Source organism: Chionomys nivalis, chromosome 11, assembly GCF_950005125.1.
Source record: "Chionomys nivalis chromosome 11, mChiNiv1.1, whole genome shotgun sequence".
NCBI lineage: Eukaryota > Metazoa > Chordata > Mammalia > Rodentia > Cricetidae > Chionomys > Chionomys nivalis.
The window spans coordinates 42,734,555-42,755,605 of record NC_080096.1 but is presented as its reverse complement, the minus strand read 5'-3'; the positions used below and the strand labels follow the sequence as shown (position 1 = coordinate 42,755,605).

Here is a 21,051-nt window from a genome sequence, read left to right as displayed (position 1 = left end):
CTAAGGTACAAAGACATGAACTGATTTGTCTGTGGGGCCCATGACTAATAAACAGTGGAGACAACCATGACCTGCAGTCTGATTCAGAACTGACTTCAATTGGGAAGTTGCTAGTGTAGTGTGGTTGGCAGAGCTACCTTCCAGAACTGACTTCAACAACGGAAGCTTCCTGACGGTTTACCAGTAGTCTAGGCACTACACTCAAGGCTCTCTGCAAATAAGTTCACTTACTTCTCTTAGCCATGAGGGACTGGATGGTACATCCAGTTTTCAGGTGAATTTGGATTTCAAATGATTAAGCAATCTACCCAGAGTTGTGCAATTAATAAGTAACTGGTCCCATGATTTTAACTGCTCGATTAAATAATCATATTAATATCGTGCAGTCAAGGGGAAAATATCTGTTGAATGTTTACTGTGTTACTAAGTACATGAAATAATTCTTGAATAAACCTTTACTATTAATCTCCACGTAGGCTCGCTCTGAAGCTAAGGTGCAGAGAAATTCAGTACGCTGGTCACTCATCTAAAACCGAGACTCCCCACCTGGGTTTTTTGGCTTTAACGTTTAGATTCTTTGCTATGACCTATTTCTAAATCTGAATGCCTTTAGTACCTGACTGAGCCCACTTGAAACCACCGTCCACAATAGTAACTACCGTTTGGATGGCCCTTTACTTCTCGTGGGGTTTTTGTAACTGTTGCATTGGTTAATTCTCATACTGGCCACCCTCACTCCCATATTTCTGGGACAGAATCTCTTCACGGAGCCCAAACCATGCAAACCTCTTGTCTCAGCCTCCCAAGTGCATGCACCACCACACTCAGCTACACAATAGCCTTTTAAAGTCAGGATAACATTCAGATAATATTTCAGAAGTTCAGAGAAGTGACGTTGCGCTTGCAAGCAGCAGACTGTGGGTGAGAAGCAACGGAGCCCCAGGAAGAGATTCCATGTCACCAGGCAGCATGTTGGCTTTGATGGGGCCACAGAGGGCAGAAGCCTCTACTTGCTTCCTGAATCTCAACAATGCAGCAAGAGCAATCATTTTTTAGGATCCTTGCAAAGCATTCTATTTATAATTTTTTTAAGATTTATTTATTGTGTATATGCCTGCATGCCAGAAGAGTGCACCAGATCTTATTAAAGACAGTTGTGAGCCACTGTGTGGCTGCTGGGACCTTAGGACTTCTGGAAGAGCAGCCAGCGCTCTTAAACTCTGAGCCATCTCTCCAGCCTCTGCAAAACCTTCTTAATACACCCCAAACCCACAGAACCGTCGGTATGGGAAGTCTTTGGTATATTAAACTTCCTACTACATATAGAGTTTCTCTTACAAACCTTAAGCTCTTTGATGAGAAACACTCTACTTTAAGCTGCATTTGAGGGACCAAGGTCACCAAGACTGAAACAAATGTCCCAGAGTCCTGTCTACATTAGCTAAAAATAAAGGTCTAAAGCAGACCACAGCCACCTCATTTCCCGAGTCATTTATGGGATCTCCATCCACCCATGATCCTTTCCCCGTCTAGGTGTCTGTTTCACTGGAGAGATTGACAGAGAGAACAGAAAGTGGCCTCATCAATGGAAAAAGTGAACAGCCAGGGGAGGTAGAGATAGATTATGAATTCAGGACAGGTAACCAATGATGTATGGGAAGACAGAGAAAGGAGGCCAGAGGTCCTCCCAAGCTGGGAGTCCTAATAAAGATTACTGGCATGAAAGGGTAAATGTGTATTTTAACCCAGAATACCTTGAGTCTTTTTCACTAGCTAGAACTAAGGAAATGCCTCTCTTTCCTCAGGACCATCGGTAAATGACCAAACTCATATGAAGTTGCCTGAGCTGGTGACATTTAATTCCCCTTTGCTTCCAACCTGTCTGTTCTGGGAAGTCTGGGAGTTGATGTCTGAATTCAGACGAGAATCACACAAGGTGAGTGGGCAAGTTGTGGCTGCTTCTGGCAACACCGTCAAAGACTAATGTCCTAAGCGTGTCTTCATGCAATCAAGATGTACCAACACAGGCCCCGGATCTGTCATGTTCTTCCACCTCAGTTCTTTATCTCTTATCAGGACCCCAGCAAGAGCCTCCAAGGGTTCTGCCTGAGTCCACCCTCACTCCTTTTCTGTGGTTACATAGCAGCCAAACAATCTATAGCTACATGGGCTAGACCATCCTGCACCCAGCTGACCAGCCATGGCATTGCAGATAGGCTCCATCCTTCTTACTATGGTCAGCTGAGACTTTGGGGGCCTTTCTATACTGCTTTTTAAGGTGTTTTTAATTGGTTTTTCATTATATATATGTATATATGTGTGTGTGTGTGTGTGTGTGTGTGTGTGTCTGTCTATGTAAGAGTGTGAATGAATGAGTACAGAAACACGCAGAAGCCACTGATGTCAGATTCCTCTTGGGCAGAAGTTATTGAACTCAGGTTTTGACAAGAGCAGTATGCACTCTGCACCTTAGCTACCTTTCCAGTCCACACTCCTGAAAACCTTAGTCCTTTTCTGATAGCCTTCCCATTGCCCGAAGGCTTCAAACACAAATGCTTTCTTTCCTTCTCAAGCCCCGTATACTCCTACTTGCAGGGTTTTTCTCAAAGTTGCCCACTCTGCCCAAGATAACCAGATAATCTTCAGCAGCCTTTACTTATTAGCATGGCTTGGATTTTACCTCCTCAGAGAGACATCTCAGGATCCCCAAAGCTAAGTGAGCATCCTCCAATATGTGCCATTGTTCTCTGATTCTAATACCTGTTAATGTTATCTTGCACACGGCCCTTATCACGATTCACAATTTTGTCGGTATCCTATCTTTGAGCTCTGTGAATTGAACATTCATTCTATTAAGTGCAGTTTCTATTAGACATCCATGTGAGACATGAATGACCTTGATATGGGAAGATCTCAGTAGACATACCAGTCTGTACTGGGAAAGATTAGGTAGATGGATGGATGGATGGATGGATGGATGGATGGATGGATGGATGGATGGATGGATAGATAGATAGATAGATAGATAGATAGATAGATAGATAGATAGATAGATAGATAGATCAATCGTTGATGGGTGGATTCAATGCTACTTATTGGTGGTTGAGGCACTGAGCTGAGAAATACATCTGCAGGAAAGGACAAAGCAGAAGTACATAACTATACTCATATTTCAGAAAAGGGGGAGGATTATAAACAAATAAATATATCCATATGGTAGTGTGTAGGACTTACCTACATAAGATTAGTGTGTCTTAATCGCTATTAGGATGGACAGCCCATCCCACTGTGGGCAATGCTATCCCTGGGCTACATAAGAGGGGTAGCTGAAAAACCCAAGAGGAGAAAGCCAGTAAGCAGTATTCCTCATGTGTCTGCTTCACTTCCTGCCTTGGCTTCCCTCAGTGAATGACTGTGATGTGAAGCTGTAATCTTTAAGCAAGTCCTTTCTTCCCAAGTTCCTTTTGGTCACGGAATTTATCACAGCAGCAGAGAGGCTGACTGGGACAAGTCAGCTCAGCGAGGGAGGAAACAGGGGTTTCCTAAATTTAAGATAGAGCCATATAAAAAGAGACTTGCCTCCCTGGTTAAACTAGGCCTCACTGAAATGCTGGCTTTGAAATGGAGGTCTGAATGATAGGCACACTGCTGTGAAAAACCTCAGAGGGAGAGACAGCTGAGACAGAGGGACAGCCAATAAGAAGAGCCTGGGTTAAAGTTGGCCTGCTCCATAGAATTCCATAGCACAGTGACGATAACCCATCACACTCCTGCAAGAGGCAGCTAAGGGCTCTAGCAGTTTGCACAAGATGGATGGCAACTGAGTCGGGAGGTGAGATGGCCACACAGACTTTGGAAGAAAGCCAACAGGCCTCACTAGGAAGGAGAAGGATTCAGAATTTATACAAATCCTTCCAATTGGTTTCTTTCACCTGGTACGCAACACAAACACAGAAAATCCGGCTCTGCGAGAGAGGGTATAAACCAACAAATACTGCGAGGAAATGGCAGAGGCAGGCCTCTGAGTGGGAGGGAGCCCTTCCAAGGCCTACAGAGCTGAGCTGATGTTTGTCTAGGAAGGAAGCAGTAGAGGGATTAGCCTCACAGAACAAGAGAGAACTAATTGATGTAGAGGAGAGAGAAAGCGTATAGAAACCATCGGAACAGGATCGCTGAAGAATGTCATGCACCCCGGGGAAACTGCAAGTTGATGACATCTCAGACAGGCCTAAATGGAGAACATGCTCCTCACTCCCTGTTAAATCCCAGCCTGAGGACGAACGGTGAGTGCCAAAGAAGGAATGAAAAAAAATATATCCAGATACACAAATCCTAGGCCACAGCCATAATGATCCCTGCAGAGGGTAGAGCGTGGTCAGGTGCAGTGCGTAAGGAAGATTTAGGATCACGCTGGAGTCTCACATTTCCTCCCCAAAGTATAGTCTCCTCTTGATTTTTTTAAATGCATGGTGCCATGCTGTCTTAGGAAGAAAACATTTGATCTAAAGGACATATTAGAAGAAAAACAACCTTGCGCATCCTCTGAGGCAAACCCAGAGAGGATCTGAAGCAAACTCAAGGACAAAAGCGTCCCCAGTGCAAACCAGTAAATTTTTTGAAATCTTCCCATACCGAGGTCAGCCATGTGAGACGTGCGTGTGGACCACCTAGGACGTCTAATAGAAACTGCACTTAAGAGAATATAAATTAATGTCACAGAGATCAAGAAGGTGGAAAGGGCAGGGACAAAGAAAAGCAGAGATGGAGAAAAAGGACATATACCCAGAAAGAAAGGGAATCGGCGGAGGGACGCAACAGCAAACCAGCCAGACATCAGATAGGACAAAGGGCGTGCGCGCTGCTGTTTGTCAAAAGGAAAGAAGGTAGAGATGTTTTTGTTCTTTGTAGGTTAATATGTAAATGACATTCTGATTTATTAGCGGTCTCCAGCAGATGAGGTGATGATTAGCACATTTCCATATTTATAGAAAAGCAACACTAACTTTTTGGATTTATAGAAAATCAGCCCTTCACAAATAGCAAATTGTGCTATTATCGACATATGGTTTTCTATAAACAGAGCTGAGGTAATTATCCCGGGACAATTTGTCGGTGGGCTCCTTTTGAATATTAACCACTTTGGAAGCCCATCTCTGCCCTACATTATTTTAAAGAGGAGGGGGCACCAGCTACCCCAGGCAACTCATTAGTAATCCAACAGTAAAGATAGGAGCCCAAACCACGAGAGAAACACCGCAGGTCCAAGACTCTGAGGTCAGATTCCCTATAGCCTTGGGCAAAGCAATACACCTCCCAGAGGAGCCTCAGTGTTCTTGTGTCTAACATTTGTACAACACCGTCCTCTTAAGCCTTGTCACAAAGTTAAATGAGAATCTAAGCAGTTATGCTAGGAATTTATTAGGTGCTCAATAATGTTGAGCCTTTCCTTCCTCCCTCGCTTGTTGGGGAATGACTTGAAAAAGGACTTATTTGAGTAGACGTTGAAGCTCTTTTTACAGTGGTCTTATGCTGTTTATTTTGTATTTTATTATGACAGCACATATATATATTTGTGTGTGTGTGTGTGTGTGTGTGTGTGTGTCTTTAGCTAGCTAACTGGAAAAGGTCTCCCAAAGCAATGACCTACCTACCTCTGGTACTAGGCTGTTTTATGTTCTATCCTTGGTTACTGATATTTTTCAAAAAATGTAGACCTGTTACTGCATTGCAACCCACGTCTAGAAAAACGGGTGGTGGCACCATTATAGCTCATGCATGAGCGCAGTAATGTTCAGAAGCATAGCTTACACTATCACCAAGAACAATACAGCACCTACATCACTGAGCAGACTTCAAAATGAGCTAGCCAAGAGTCTGAGTTAACACTTCCTCTCTTGCTTTGCATATCCACTTTGTCTTGGGCCTGTGCTGAGGCAGAAAAGAGAGAGAAAAGTATGCAGTGTGGTATTTGTTTTCAACAATGTTACTATCTAGTGGGCATGAAATACTAATGGTTGGAAAGTTATTTCAATACTACAGTGTGCTGTGTGTCATTTATAAGAGCCAGTTGAGGAAGAAAGAAGAGTGGACAGCCTGACATCTTAAAAATGGGCCTTTGAATTTGGATTTTAAATAGGGATGGATCTTTCCATCTGTGATCCCTCATGGGTTAAGTCGGTGGTTCTCTCTAGAAGGTACCAGAATCAATGCAGGAAGCATGCGAAAACAGACTTCTAAATTTCCACTCCAGTCGAGTTTCCTTCAGTTAGGTTTGGGGTAAGGGTTCAAGAATGCACCAGTGAGTTATTGGATGGTGTGATGTAGCTGGTTTTGAGCTCACATTGAGAACCGCTGTCTGTATGGCTTAAATGAGATCATGAAGATTGTTGATGTCATACAAAGAGGTTTAAACATCATCCTTCATCTTTCAGGACATTAAATAGGGAACTAAAGTTACTGGGTGTGTGAAGTATTATCTATTGAATAGCAATGGCTGAGAAGGGTTTGGATGGGCTGAGCCTGACCCTGGAGACCATCTAGAAACTGGCATCATGAGTAAAAGATAAAAATCCAGCCTACCACAGAAGGGTGGGGATGGAGTGAGAAGGTGGAAGAGACGGACTGAGAAGGAGGAGTTGGGATGAATTTAGGTTTCACTGACTAATTACAGAGAGATTCCTTATGAAAAACTCTGTAGTCAAACATGTTTTTACATTTTAAATAACAAAATTCTCAAAATTTTTTATTTGTGAAAGGGTAACTGTGAGGTTATAGGAAGAACATAGTTTAAGGGACCAGGCCAATCCTGAGTTCCAACCCTCCCTGCGGTGTTTATTAGCTGGTCAGTCTAATGAATCTCACCTCCGCAGAAATGAGAGTTTTGGGTCAGAATCAGTAAAGACACTGTAATGATGCTGTACTGCTTGGTTTTAACTGCCAACTTGCCACAGTCTAGAATTGCTGGTGAGGTCTCCATAAAAGTTTGTCTAAGCCAGGCGTGGTGATGCCACCTTTAATCCCAGCACTTGGGAGGCAGAGGCAGTCAGATCTCTGTGAGTTCCAGGCCAACCTGGTCTACAAATTGAGTTCCAAGACAACTAGGACTGTTAAACAGAGAAACCCTGTCTAGAAAATCCAAAAATGATTTTTTAAAAAAAGGGTTGTCTAGACAAATAAAATTAAAATAAGGAATTATCATGACTAAATTTTAATTGAGGAGGAAGGACCTACCCACTGTAGGTGGACTATTCCCTGGGCAAGACCTGGGAGTGAATCTGAATGTGTGTAAGCATGCTGCATTCATTTTTCTCTGCTTCTTGACTATGGATGCAATTTGACCGGTTGTCTCAAGTTCCAGCCACAGTCATTCTCTACAATAATCAACTGTAACCTGGAACTATGAGATAAATCCCTTCTCTCCTGAGTTGTTCTTGGTGGGGTATTGTATCCCAGCTACAACAAATGAAACCAAGACGCACGTCCCCTAGTGTGTGCCGCCCACTGGGTGTGGAGTTCTGGATCAACTTACGAGCAGCTGCCATTTTCTCCTTGTCAAGCACCAGGATGTATTCATAAACGCCACCCATGGTTCCAGAGGTGATGTAGTGGGTGCCGTAGTCATTGATGAACTTGGCGTACATTCCGTAGTTGAACTGCTCTGGGAGCTCCAGAAGCGACTGCAGCATCCCTTCATCCGGCACAATATTGTGTCTCCTCATCTTAAAATGTGCCGTCTGTACCTTCGTAGACACTCTCATAAAGCTGAATCTCTTCCAGTAGCATCCGAATGAGACAAAAGGACAAGACATGGGAGAGAGGAGTCCAAAAGGTCAGCATTTAGGGCTGAAGAAAGTGCAGTCAGCAGCACATGTAATTCAGTTTTGTTTGATTTCACAAGCACATATTGGATACCAATGTATGAAAGACTTCGCCCATGCATTCCCCTCTGTTCTTTGCCCCACCCAGGGCATGTTCACAGTAACTCTAACATAGCTTAGGTATGAGTGGCAAATGCCTGGTAGACAGATGAGCTCACAAGCCTTCTTATCTATTTGGAAAAAAATCAGTCTTGTTTTAGAAACCTTGTGTGTCAAATTTAGAGGGCTGGGCTGGTGTTCTTTAATCCAGCCACTCTATGTGGTTTCCTGTATGTTCTAGGTAACCATGCTAAGACTGGGGGAGGGGCAGGATGATAGGCATTCCGGTCTTATAGTGCAGCTCTGTTCCATTTGTGAGGATGAGTCTGTGTGCAAAGGCATAAAAAAAAAAAAACAGACATGATCACCACTGATCAGACATTTCCAATTACACAGGCAAATTAAGGTTCAATTACTACTGTACTTTTTAATGCAATTAACATAATACGTGTTCAGTGTGGATTATAGAATACCGAGAGACACCGACTTTATGTTTCAATACCTTTTCATTATACTTGCTTAACTGGTTAAGGAGTGAAGATGTATGGGACCCGGATACATTCAGCGCCAGCATCACGGGAACTTTTGGTGGGCCTATGCCGAAAGTTATGCCACCTGACAGTGTCTCACTATTTTTTATTTTGGCAAAGAGCTCATTGGAATCATCATAAAACTCGGAGGAGATTAAAGTATCTGCCAGGCCCTGAAAGGAGAAAATGGGATGTTAGTTTCGTGCGTGATTCTCAGCTTCTATGTGCCCTCAGGATCTTCACTTTGCAAGCTATCTGAAGTACCAGGTTGGTGGGAGGCCTTTCAGAAGTTGATCCATGCATCGGATTGACGCCCACTCAAATCAAGAAAACCCAGCAATGTTTTTTGGTGTCAAGTGGAATTTCTAAGATATTTATGTACACACTGCTTATACACTTGCTTGTTCCTGCATGCAGATAATTATGTTAAAATGTTAATTATATTCAAAGCGTAGATTTTCTTGAGGGTGAGGGGTTGTTCATCATCTATAAAGGGGGGCTGCTTGTTTGTACTGTGGAGGGTTGTTGAATGCCATGTCTGGTCACTGACCTGGGTAGAAAGGGGTCAAGAAGGGCAGGGGGAGGATAATAATCCCTGTAAGTGAGATTTACTACTACCCACAAATGTTCAGCTATTTCTTCTTTCCCTGAACTCAACAAAGTTGCATTTCCCAGCTGATTTAAGCAAGGGCAGTGTCTTATCCTGTATTAGAACAATAGAAGTACACCTTTCAGAGTCTGTGACCCTGAAGGCATGTTTTGTAATGGTGCCATCTTCAGAGTGAGTCTGTGATGTTCAGATAGATACATAGCCGTAAAGACTTCAGAGTCTTGTGACTACATCTAGACTATCTTATTTTGCCTGCCACACACACCCTAGATCTTCCTTGAAATTAGGATGATGGCATTATCGGTGTCATTCAGCTTGACTTCTCAGAAGCCTGATACCCCAAAGAAGTGCCCACAGAACTGGGAAAGCGAATGTCTTAAAAACAGGTCCCACATGGTTTCCAGCCTTTCCTATGAATACTTTTTTTCTTAAGTGGCTTGGGAGTGGGGAGGGTGTGTCTAGATAATTGCTCATTCCATCTGCCTCTGTAGACGTTTACAGACCTAATGTACATTAGTCTATATATACAGTGTATATGTATAAGTGATTCATAACCTGGTCTTAGTTTGGACATATCTCTTGAGAATCTTGTCTCTCTCAACTTTCGCAGAACAGCTTTGGGACTGACTCTATATTCCTTTGTGTTTTCCTTCTATTATCTAAAAGGGACACTGTGAATCTTATGTTCTTGCTATGAAGCATTAAGTGGTAGAACTTACACGGAAGCTCTGGTCATACACAGCAAGCTTTCGGTGTGGTCGGCAGTGTGGACAGCCCCTCCCAAGGTTGAAGGTAAGGAAACGGATTGCCTTGAACTACCTCTGAATCTTAACTGTGATCTTGTGATGCTTGGAGTGACCGGGAAACCATGGGCCTTTAAACATGGAGAGCCACATGGACCACCCACAGTGTGAAAGCCTTTTTGAAAAGAACATTTTTTAAAAGCAAAATCATATTTAGAAAGGAACATGAAAACAACAGCCATAAGACACATTTGGTGAAGCGTGGGGCATAGGGATCAGAAGTTGACACATTTGTGTCCTTCTCCCCCTTACATATTGGGAGTGTCCCAGGGAGAAATGGAAGGTCAATGGTTCACAGTCTTTTGTAGTTGGAGTTTAACAGAGCCACATCATGGGATAGGACCTGAGAAGGAGGCCCAGATTTGTTTCACTGGTTTGAGAATGGAGCCAAGACTGAACAGGAGGTAGGCTGTGTTTATTCCATGGCTCTCCTACATACTCACCTCTTGCCACCCTCAACACTGAACATACAAGGACAGCAGACATGAAGATGCCTTCAGTCACCAGCAATCCCTACCGACAACAAAAGCCTACCAAGCTAGCCGTCTCCCCAGGTTGCTCCCCCCATCCCACCCTACACCATCTCCACCAGACTCACTTCAAAGTGGTACTTAAGGAAGTTGTAGGGTTTCCGAAAGTATTTCTCATCATCCCCATAGTAGAGGCGCTCACAGACGGGGTCATACTGGAGCTTTCTCCACTCGCCATTATACACAGTCTCACACTGGCCTCCATAATACCTGGCATCGTACACACTCAGGGCTTCTTCCTGAGTCAGGATATTGTACCTAAGTTGGAAAAAAAAAAAAAAACCCAACGTCTTGGGAAAATCTTTGCAAAGGCAAAGAAAATGTTACCCGTCATCCTCTAGAATGTGTGGTAGCTGGTAGGTGAAGAACTGATTTTGCCGAGTGGGTTTGATGGCACCCTGGGGTTCCTTCAAGTACCTTGAGTGCACAAAGGAAAAGTAGACAATACTGAAAGACTGGGTGGACTGGGCCAGGCCCCCCAGGTTGCCGCTAACCAGAGCATCTGGACCAGCGTCCTCAGGAGGCGGTTCTAAGTAGCTGGTAGGTTAGGGGAAAACATGCATGGGTATTAAGAATTCAAGCACAGAAGCCAGTGAAGTTAGTACCACAGATAGCTGTGTGAACTCAGGCTAATCGTCCCATCTCTCTGGCCCACTTTAGTCACTTGTTAGAATAGTATCACCCTCCTAGAGTTAGATGTGCATTAACACACGGTAAAGGTGTCATAGACGGGCTTGGCACAGATCATGCTGTATAGACTCTGTCATGGTGTGAATAAGAATGCCCCCCCCCATAGGCTCCTGTGTTTGAATGCTTGGTCCTCAGTGTGTTAAACTGCTTTGGGAACTATTAAGAGGTGTGACCTCGTGTTGGAGGAGGTGTGTCCCTGAGGGTGGAATTTGAGGGTTGAGAACCCCATGCCATTCCCAGCTGGCTGTCTCTTCATCTTGCTTGTGGGTGAGATGTAAGCCTTGGGCTACCGTTCCAGCACCATGCCTGCCTGCCTGCTGCCATGCCCCCTGCCATGAGTGATAGTGACTCTAACCCTGGATACTTGGTTCTGTAAGTTGCCTTGGCCATGGTATTTTAATCCCAGCCACGGAAAAGTGACTGTGATAGACGCTTCTACTGCTGCTGGCGCATTATTTCAGAAAAGGGTTCTGCTACTAAAAGGAGAATTTGCATAATCATATATGTGGAAGGTTCTAATCCTCAGAAAAGCCATTGTCTTTGGGGAAGCCTGGGATGGCAAATGGGCACAGTGTGAGCATCCAAAAGAGCCCTGAGTAATTTCCAGCTCTGCTACTTCCTGTAGCTGTGACTTTGTCGCTGTAGCATAGACTTTAGCGAGGATTGAATGTTCTAAGACTGGATGTAAAAGTCTCTAACGCAACAAATAATGAAAGTATTGCTTCGTTCTGCCTCCCAAACTCTTATGTAGCAAGAGTTGCTTCCTCCATATGGTCTTCTTTGAATGCTCTAAATATCCAGGTCCCCCGTCCTCCCCCCATCACTAGGTTCCTGGCAGCCAGTACTTAACCTTTGGCATGGCACTCCTATGACTGTTTATACACTCTGGGACAGGTACAAAGGCAAAAAAGGAACAAAAGATAGGCCGTGACTATAACCTATCTCAAAGAATAAATGCGTATTCCGGAGCCATGGCTTAGAAGTCCTCTGTATGTGCCTGTCTCTCTCTACTTCCTTTCTCCACCTCTTCCTTATTAGTAGAAGTGATGTAATAACAGCTATGATGAATTGAATACATATTAAACTAGTCATTTAACACGCATTAATTTTAGACCTCATGACAACATTGCAAATGTTGAAGCTCAAAAAAATGAAATAATTTGCTTAGTCACGGTGGATTTTCTCTTCTCCCAGTTGTTTTTGACACTGAAGACCAGGTCCCAAGCCTCTATCGCCAGCCTCCAGTTTCTATCTGCCTATGCACTGAACATGTTTCTGTCTGAAATTTAAAAGGGCAGCCTCTGAAATGCACCAAACAAAATCCCAGAGCTACAAGGTGTCTCAAAAATGACCATTAAGTATACTACATTTGGGAAAGTCCCAGTGGAAGTAAAAAAGAATTGTACTCTATTGGAAATCTACCCGTGAGCACAAAGGACACACTGGCAAGGATGTTTATTCATTGCAGCGCTGTTTGTAAGAGTGAGGATGGGAATTACAATTTGGATGGGAAATGAGCTCTGCAGACTCATGTTTGAACACTTAGTCCCCAGCTAAAGGTGCTGTTTTATGTGGGGGCCTCACTAGGGGAAGTGTGTCTTGGGGTTTATAGCTCCCCTTCTTTTTCCTAATCCATCAAGAAGTGAGCAAGCAGCCTCATGGCGTAGCCATCACATCTGTAAGACATTCGCACTGCCGTGCCTCCCCCATGATGGACTGTACCCTCAAACCAAGAGCCAAAATTAATGGTTTCTCCCCTATGTTGCTTCTTGAAGGTAATTTGGTTGCAAATATGAGAAAAGTGGCTAACACAATGAGAAGGGATCTAGCTGTCTTCCGGTGAGAGATAATCAAAATCTTCTATAATTACATTGCAAAAGAGTCTGCAAACATTTTACATAAGGGTTCAGATAGTAAATTTGTTGGACTTTGCAGGGTATAGGCTTTAACCACTGCTACTTAACTCTGCCACTTTAAGGTGACAGCTGTGTTCTAAAAAAGCTCTATGAGGACAACAGGATTTTGCCTTCAGACTATCGTTAACCCTTGTTACAAGACACCCTGTTTCTTTTTTAAAGTGAGATAGAGAATATGTGTATGAAGAGGAAAATCATCAAATGGCATTCAGCTTTAAAAGTGCAAAACAACAGAAACAAAAAAGAATCGCAATGTGTTTCTTGTTTTTGAAAGAGAGAGAACATAAAGATGGATGGGGACAAAGTGAGGGCTTCTTGGGTGAGTGGGGGAAGGGATGGAAACATGATCAAAATTGTTGCGTGGAGAACATTTTTACCTAAAACCAAAAAGTATATAGCAGATATATGTCATGATCATATTTACATACATACTACCTGCATGGAGGTTTGTTTTCCAGATAGTATGTTGTGTTAATCTGAAAGTCTTAACAAGGTCAGCTCTGAGGTGTGGGGCCACTGGGTAGGTGCCAGCATGTAAGCAGGGAACCGGAAGACACAGTTGACAACAATTTTTGCCTCAAGTATGTATCGTATATTTAACAATAAATAAAAATTTGAAGCTTGGGAAATGCTAAAATTAGGATTAAAATATCAAGAAAAGTTTCCAAGACCTTGAAAAGTGCAGAGTTATGTCAAAATATCAACGCTTGGTATAGATAGCATGGTTCAGCTAGTTTCTGTATTCAGTGTAAGAGAAACAGGCTATTCAGGAAGTGTGTCACAACTGCTCCTGATCTGATCGCAGAAGAACAGAGAGGTAGTCTGCAATGTTTTTCTCTGTTGGAGTCTTTTTCAGCTCAACACCTCAGCATTCCACCACTCTGTTCACCACAGATACTTTCTCAACCAACAAGAATCCCCTTTGGTTGTGTGGTGGCCTCTAAATTTGCTTCCAAATGCTTATAGGTTGGCTTTCTAAGTATCTCAAGTGTGACCCCAGCAATTAAGTAGAGTTGGAGAGCTGGCTCAGCAGTTAAGAGCACTGGCTTCTCTTCCAGAGGACCCGAGTTCAATTCCCAGCACCCACCTGGCAGCTCACAATTGTCTGTAACTCCAGTTCCAGGGGATCTGATATCCTTACACAGACATACATGCAGGCAAAACATCAATGCACATAAAATAAAAATATACAAAGTTTAAAAAAAAACTTTAAAGAGTACAGTTAAGCCTTATCTCAGAGAATAAAATTAAAGTTAGGACAGAGATGTGTATGAGACTCAGTGAAAACCCAGAAGATGGTAGCCACCTGTAAGCCCAGGAAAAAACCCTAGAAGAAACCTGACTGACCTCTTCGTCTCAGTGTCTAGTTTCTAGAGCCATGGCAAAATACATTGGTTAATTCAGCTACCCAGGTCAGGGGATTTTGTTATGGCCATCCTAATGAAAAAGTACAACTGGTTTCAAGAAAAGCGCATTGTTTGGTGCTGTGTGTGCGAGTCTACATGCAGTAACTACAGGATCCAAACAGTCTGGTGAGTGAGTCTAGTGTGATCTCAGAACAGCTAAGGATTATAAATGAGAGCTGCCTAACAGACAGTTCACAGTGTCCCTGAGTCACTTATGACAATGACTACCTCACACAATTCCTTATCTGCAAAGAGGCAGCCGTTCATATCAATGTACTTCAGTGGAGCCTAGAGTCGGTGAGAAGGGAAAGCGGGACATACTCTGACAGAACAGAGGATGTTGAGAGCTTGGGTCTTAAGCAATTCCTGCCCTCAAGGAGCTGATATCCAAAGAAAAGGACAAGGCCAAAGGCAAAGACCGAATAAGCAGAAGAATGGCAACACCAGACCATTGCCATAAGCTAGCCCTTGTCCTGGGGCCTGGGGCAGCTGAGATGGCTAGTTCTGTGCCTCACCTGGTGGACACCCTGATAGGTGTCTTCATCCCTGATGGTTGCATGCTGGCATAGCAGGATAGAATGTTCTGTGAACTGCAGGAGGGGCTAAGGCAAGCCGGTACAGACAAGAGCAGGTGAGGGACACTGCCTAGATTTCCTAGAAGTCATACCCATAGGATACTTGGGTGCCTTAAAAATATCAGGTTGGTACCTTAAACATCAGAACTCAATCTCTTCTTTAGTTCTATATACAAAATCAAGGTTTTCCTTGAGGTTGGTTTCCAGTGAGACTTTTTTTATGGCATACAGACACCTGCCCTTTTCACATCCTCAGGTAGATTCTTGTCTGTAAAGTGGTGGAAATAGATTGGTGTACCTCTTCATCTTTTTCTATGGATGCTAGTTGTTTTGAATTAGGGTTCCACCCCTCTGACCTCATTCAACCTTAATTACTCCCTCGAATCCCTGTCTACAAATGTAATCACTTTAGGTGCTTGGGGTTCTGACATAATCGGAGAGGGCCACTGTTTGGTCCATAACTCTAGACAAGAAGTCAGTCAGGTCAGGCTATAGACAAAGATACCGCAGAAAGAAGAAATGCAATTGATTAACGTGCAGAAGGACTGAGTGTGAGGCGTTTGGGGAATTGAGCCTAGACATAAGGTGTACAGTGAAGAGAAATTAGAACTGAGCCTGAGTTCAGCTCAGCAAAAAAAGCTGTCGTCTGAGAGGCGAATCAAACAACGGCAAGGTGGAGGTTCACGCTTCTGTCTCGCCATGAAGCCCATTTTCTTTGCACGGAATCACACTGTTAGCTTGTCCAGAGTGCAGCGAGCAAGGCTGCTGGAAACGTCAGGTCCATCTGGGGAAAGGTGCTTTGGGGGACATCTAGGAAGCTCCCGTAGAAGATAGTAGCCTTGGAAATGAAAGAAATTGGTCTGAGACGTGAGGGACAGTAGAGAGGGGAGAAGGACCAGAGGGACAGTATGGATGATGTCACCTTACCAGGACCATGCAAGCCACCCTAGGAGACAAAAGCTACTTGTAGCTACAGGCACCCTTCTGTACACTGGAAAAATGTTGCTCCCATTGTTAATAAAAAGATAATTGGCTGATAACTAGGCAGGCTTTGGGGGACAGAGAGAATGCTGGAAAGCAAAAGGGCAGAGTCTGAGGGGTCACAAGCCAGACATGGAAGAAGCAACATGGAGAGTTCATAGATGAGGTAAACGAGCCTTGGGGCAGCATATAGATTAATAGAAATTGGTTAATTTAAGTTGTAAGAGCTGGAAGAAAATAAGCCTAAGCTATTGGCTGAGCACTTATAATTAATGCTAAGTCTCTGTGTGGTTATTTGGGAGCAGTTAGAGGGACAGAGAAACTCAGCCTATGGTACCCTTCAGAGGAACTTCCAAAAACAGATTTGTTCTGCCTCAAAACTGATGTCCCTAATGTGAGAGGAATCATTTGCTACTCTTGAACAGCCAAGGTGGCTGCTTACCCCAAGGCTGCCCTTTCTGATCCTGGGATTGGTTCATACTGATGGCAGTCGTCCTCAGTGATCATGGCATCCTCACAGTTGTCCTCATCAGAGCCATCGAGGCAGTCATTGTCTCCGTTACACACCAGGTGGCGTTTCAGGCAGCGACCTAAGGGAGATGAGACTGAGGATGCTCCCTAGACCACATTCCCCCACCTCTGCTGCCACAGACTTCCCTACCTTTGCCCTCCAATCTGTCCTGTTCTCTCTGTTTGCACCGCCTCTTTCATCCTTGCTAGCCTTCTAGCTGTGCTGTGTCCCTTAGCTCCCTCTCAAACCCAACCTCCACATCAAACCCACCAAATCACCCTCTAAAATTCCAGCCTGCCCATGCCACTCTCTTGCTCTGTATGTGCCAAGGGCTCCTGTGGTGGTTTGAAAGAAAATGGACCCCATAGGCTCATAGGGAGTGGCACTATTAAGAGGTGTGGCCTGGCTGGAGTAGGTGTTGCTTTGTTTAAAGGAAGTGTGTCACTGGGGGTGGGTTTAGAGGTCCCAGAAGCTCAAGCCAGCCTAGTGTGGCTCACTGTCTCTTTCTGTGGATCCAGATGTAAAACTCTTAGCTTCTCCAGCACTGTGTCTGCCTGTGTGCCACCATGCTTTCTGCCATGATGATAATAAATTAAACCTTTGAACTGTAAGCCAGTCACCAATTAAATGTTTTCTTTTAGAAGAGTTGCCATGGTCACAGTGTCTCTTCTCAGTGATAGAAACCCTGAGACAGTTCCCATTCCTCCAAATGTCACAATCTGAACCCTGGTTGCCCACCTCATTCTGGCTTACCTTAGGGGGGTCCATCACCCAACCTGTCTCTTTCTAAAGCCCTCCTGATAAAAAGATTCTGGGAAGACTGTAAGTTCCTGGCTTCTCATGTTTTTTTCACATGCCTTCTTCTGGAAGCTTCAACTGCATTTTCCAAACCTCAAATCAAATGCCATTTTAAGGACTGTCCTCAGTCCTCAAAGATTATTCTGGTATATCCCCCCACCACCAGAGAATTACACACAGCCGGAAGCTATCCTGTGAAACTGTAATTGACCTCTTGTAGGTCTCTTTTCCTAACAGATCAGGACTTCCTCAAGGTCAGATACTTTGTTTTTAATTTGCATATTAACAGCAGGTGGTATACTGCCTGGAACTTACTATGTACCTAGTAAGTGTTTGTTTAATAAATGTCATGTATTAACTATGAGTTGTACTTTCTCTAAATTAAATATATATGACATATATAAAATTATATATACATATATGAATCAAAATTATATGGACTGGCTCAGCAATTAAGAATGTATATAGCTCTTGCATAGGACCTGCATGCAGTTCTGAGCACCCATACCAAGTGATGGTTCCTATCACATAGGCTATAACTACACTCCAGAGGATCTGGTGCCCTCTTCTGGCCTATATGGGCACCTACACTCACGTGTGCACATACCATCTTTCTGTCAATAAATATACATAATTTTAAAATAAGTATTTTTTTTAAAAGAAAAGTTACACAAGTTACTAGTTTGACTTAAAATGCACGTTTCTGGGTCCTTACCCAACAGTTAGGAGTCTGCGCTGTAAGCAGCTTCCAAGTCCGACTTGGCACGCTGTGTTTGACAAGCGCAGCTGCTGTTGCGTTGGCATGTTACTCACCTGTCTCTCTACACTGGAAATCCTGTCCACACTGTACTTGCCTCAGACAAGGTGTGGGGCTGTTACAGCTGGCCTTATCCCAGATGTCACCACTGCAGATGGCTCCCCCAAACTTGCTCGGCTGCAAGAGGCTCCTGTGTCGGTACTAAATCAGATTGCAAACCAGACATTGTCTTGTCAATCAATCATCCAAGATCTATGTAGGCAGGTCTCAACTCAGCATAAGGAATAACATTTGTGATTGAAAGCTGCCTTCAGGGCTGTCTTAGAAAGGGACACACGAGCATGTACCATGGTGTTCAGGCAGATGCCACAGTCATTACAGAATTCAGAATGCAGATGTGAAGTATCAAATGAAAGGCCATGACAGATGTGCACTGAAGGTCTTCTTACCTCTTAAGGAAGACCTCTGTTCCCATATTCAACCAGCTACAAGGATTTATCTTTCAAAGCCCATGGCTTCCCTCCCCTGGGCAGCCTTCCCTGACTCGACCATATACCCTGCAAATCCTCCTTCTCCCTTAGCACTCGTCAAGCAAGGTGGTGACAAAGCATCTGGCTCACTGTCTATCTTGTCCACCATCTCAGTGAGAAAGTCACAGGCTGAGATGGAGTAGTGAAAAGAAATGAGGGAAGGACAGCCTTAGGGGGCTTCAGACCTGCTCTCTGGTCAGGTATAGCTTTAGAGGCCATCGCCATTTGGCTTTTGCAGGGTTTCTGTCTGTTTGTTTCTGGTGTTGCCGTCTCCTCTTTACTTGGCATATATCTGATAAGAATGGCCTCCCTCCACCCCCTCCCCCCATCACAGAGGAAGGTGAACACAAGCCAGGCCTTGATGGCCAGAGCATCGTATCTGCCTGTTTGCAATAACTTCTTCAGGGTCTGCTCTCGACTCAACGTGAGCCAATAATAGCTATCTCTCATGATTCTGTTTTGGGGGAAAGTGATGTTTCTGGAGATTATGGCACTCAAGTAGCTACATACCCACTATGGAGAAATGAATAGACTTAAGAGGAGATATCATCTCTATCCCCGAGTCCTGTCTTGGCTACATAAGAGTGAATACTTGTTGATTTAAGGACAGGAAGAATTAAGACACATGACAATCTTGGGGTTCTAGAGTTTCATGATAAAGACTTCCTGACCTGAAAAATGTATAAGAATCAGGTACTGGTATAGAAACAGGAGGCCAAAAACCAGGATATTAAGAGAAATGTGAGGTTTCTTTGCTGCCTTCTAGAAGTTTAGAGTCCAGCTGAGATACAACATATAATAACACAAATGATAGTGCCTGGAAAACATTCATGGAGCGATTGACAGTGAAACATTTAGCCCTGTTTTCCTGCCTTTGATCGTGGCTCAACCACGAATGTTAACAAACCAAGAAGCAGTGATTTGAGTATTTGTGAGTTGCTTCTTTAATCTGAGTCCTTGGTACCTGTGCCCAAATTTAAGTCCCAGTTCTGTCTTTCTCAATGGGCAACCTCCCAACAGTGGACAATGGTGCCCGTTCCCTCTATTTCTTTGAGAAAGTCAAACTAGACAATGTATTTACTTAAAACATTGCTGCAGTGCCTGGGACATGGGAAGCTTTGATAAATGGTGACTATTGGTGCCATCACTGTCCTTCCTGTAGTGTCTGTACTTGGGACAGTGCTGCGAGCCTTCAGGATCATTTCTATCTGTTCCCTGTTTACTAGGTTGCTATCAAATAGTGGAGACAGCGTGCTGTTGGAGGCGAGTGTCAATACTCCCTGAGGGACCTCTCTGTGCTGTTGCCTGCAGCTTGTGTCATTAAAGCATAATTTTTTGTCTATGTAGTAGGTAATGCTTCTTCCCGGAAATGCACATCTTTGTTTGGGTGACTTTGAGAAGAAGAAACATAGTAATAAATAAAACAAAGGTGCTCCTTTACTTAAATAATTAAGAGGATTTAATGTCTTAAGGATTTCTTCATGGACACATACATCTTCCCCAGTATTTAGGGAAGTAATTCAGTTCCGACAGAAACAGTAAGAGATTCCCTGTGCAATCTGGTTCCTAAACAAAAACATGAGAAAAAGGCAGGCTTAAGATATTCAACAGGTTGAGTAATGGCCAACCAAAAGTATAACTCCAAAGTTGTAAAAGGTTTCAATTTGCCCTTATTTGCAAAAAACACTTGCTGAAAATATTAGCAATTTTGAGATGTGGTTATTTGGGGTTTTCTGAGTAGCCCCTGTATTACCATACTTTCTGAGAAGAAGGAGATAGAGATTGCAGGAGGACACACAGGAAGAAGACACAAAAGAAAATTAAGCAATCTGTTTAGAGAGACAGAGGGGATAGATGTAGCCGTAGGCCTAGGACTGTTGGCAAGCCCCAGCAGAGAATGAGGCAAAGCTCACATTCTCCCCTGGGGTCTCTAAAAGGAGGCAGGCACCACTCACACGTCCATTGCTTTCCTCTGGCCTCCAGGACCCCAAGGGGACAGATGTCCCGTGTGTAAAGCTGCCATGTTTGTAGAAATGTATTATCGTTGCCTGGGGGGGTTACTATATATCAGGATGAGGTTTGAATGCAGGAGCCGACTTTAAACAGGTGAGGTGTGAGAGTGCTTTGTCATTTCTTTGCACTAGGAAAGGCAGGGCGCTTAATCTTAGAGCTCCAAGTTCAATAATTCAGGTTCACATTGTATTTCCACTGCCTCTTAGCTCTATGATTTTTTTAACAACTCAACAACATTCACAGTGCGTCTCAGCTTGTCAGACGAGTGGAGAGGCAGGGTGAGCACCATTAGGCCCACGGAAGTTCTGCTCAGTTTAAGGTCATGGAGGAGCTGGAGAGGGGGTAGGAACCATAGTTATAAAAATCCAGGATGTTTGTCAGACACCTGCTACATGCCAGGTGCCTTTGTCCTTGTCACTCATCAGCATTCAGGAACCCCACACTGTAGGCACTGTTCTGCTACCACAGTGAGGTGCAGAAAGGAT

General features: G+C 43.8%; 1 protein-coding gene across 1 annotated transcript in view; it reads right to left on the bottom strand.

Moving 5' to 3' along the window:
* The window catches only part of C8a (complement C8 alpha chain), a 55,184-nt gene that overhangs the window by 21,848 nt on the left and 12,285 nt on the right, over positions 1–21,051 (bottom strand). The window contains exons 3-7 of the mRNA XM_057785225.1: positions 18,080–18,224; positions 16,400–16,547; positions 10,458–10,647; positions 8,419–8,619; positions 7,529–7,769 (exon numbers count right to left, since the gene is read on the bottom strand). Of these exons, the coding sequence (XP_057641208.1) occupies positions 7,529–7,769; positions 8,419–8,619; positions 10,458–10,647; positions 16,400–16,547; positions 18,080–18,224 (925 nt within the window). The remainder of the gene's footprint in view (positions 1–7,528; positions 7,770–8,418; positions 8,620–10,457; positions 10,648–16,399; positions 16,548–18,079; positions 18,225–21,051) is intronic.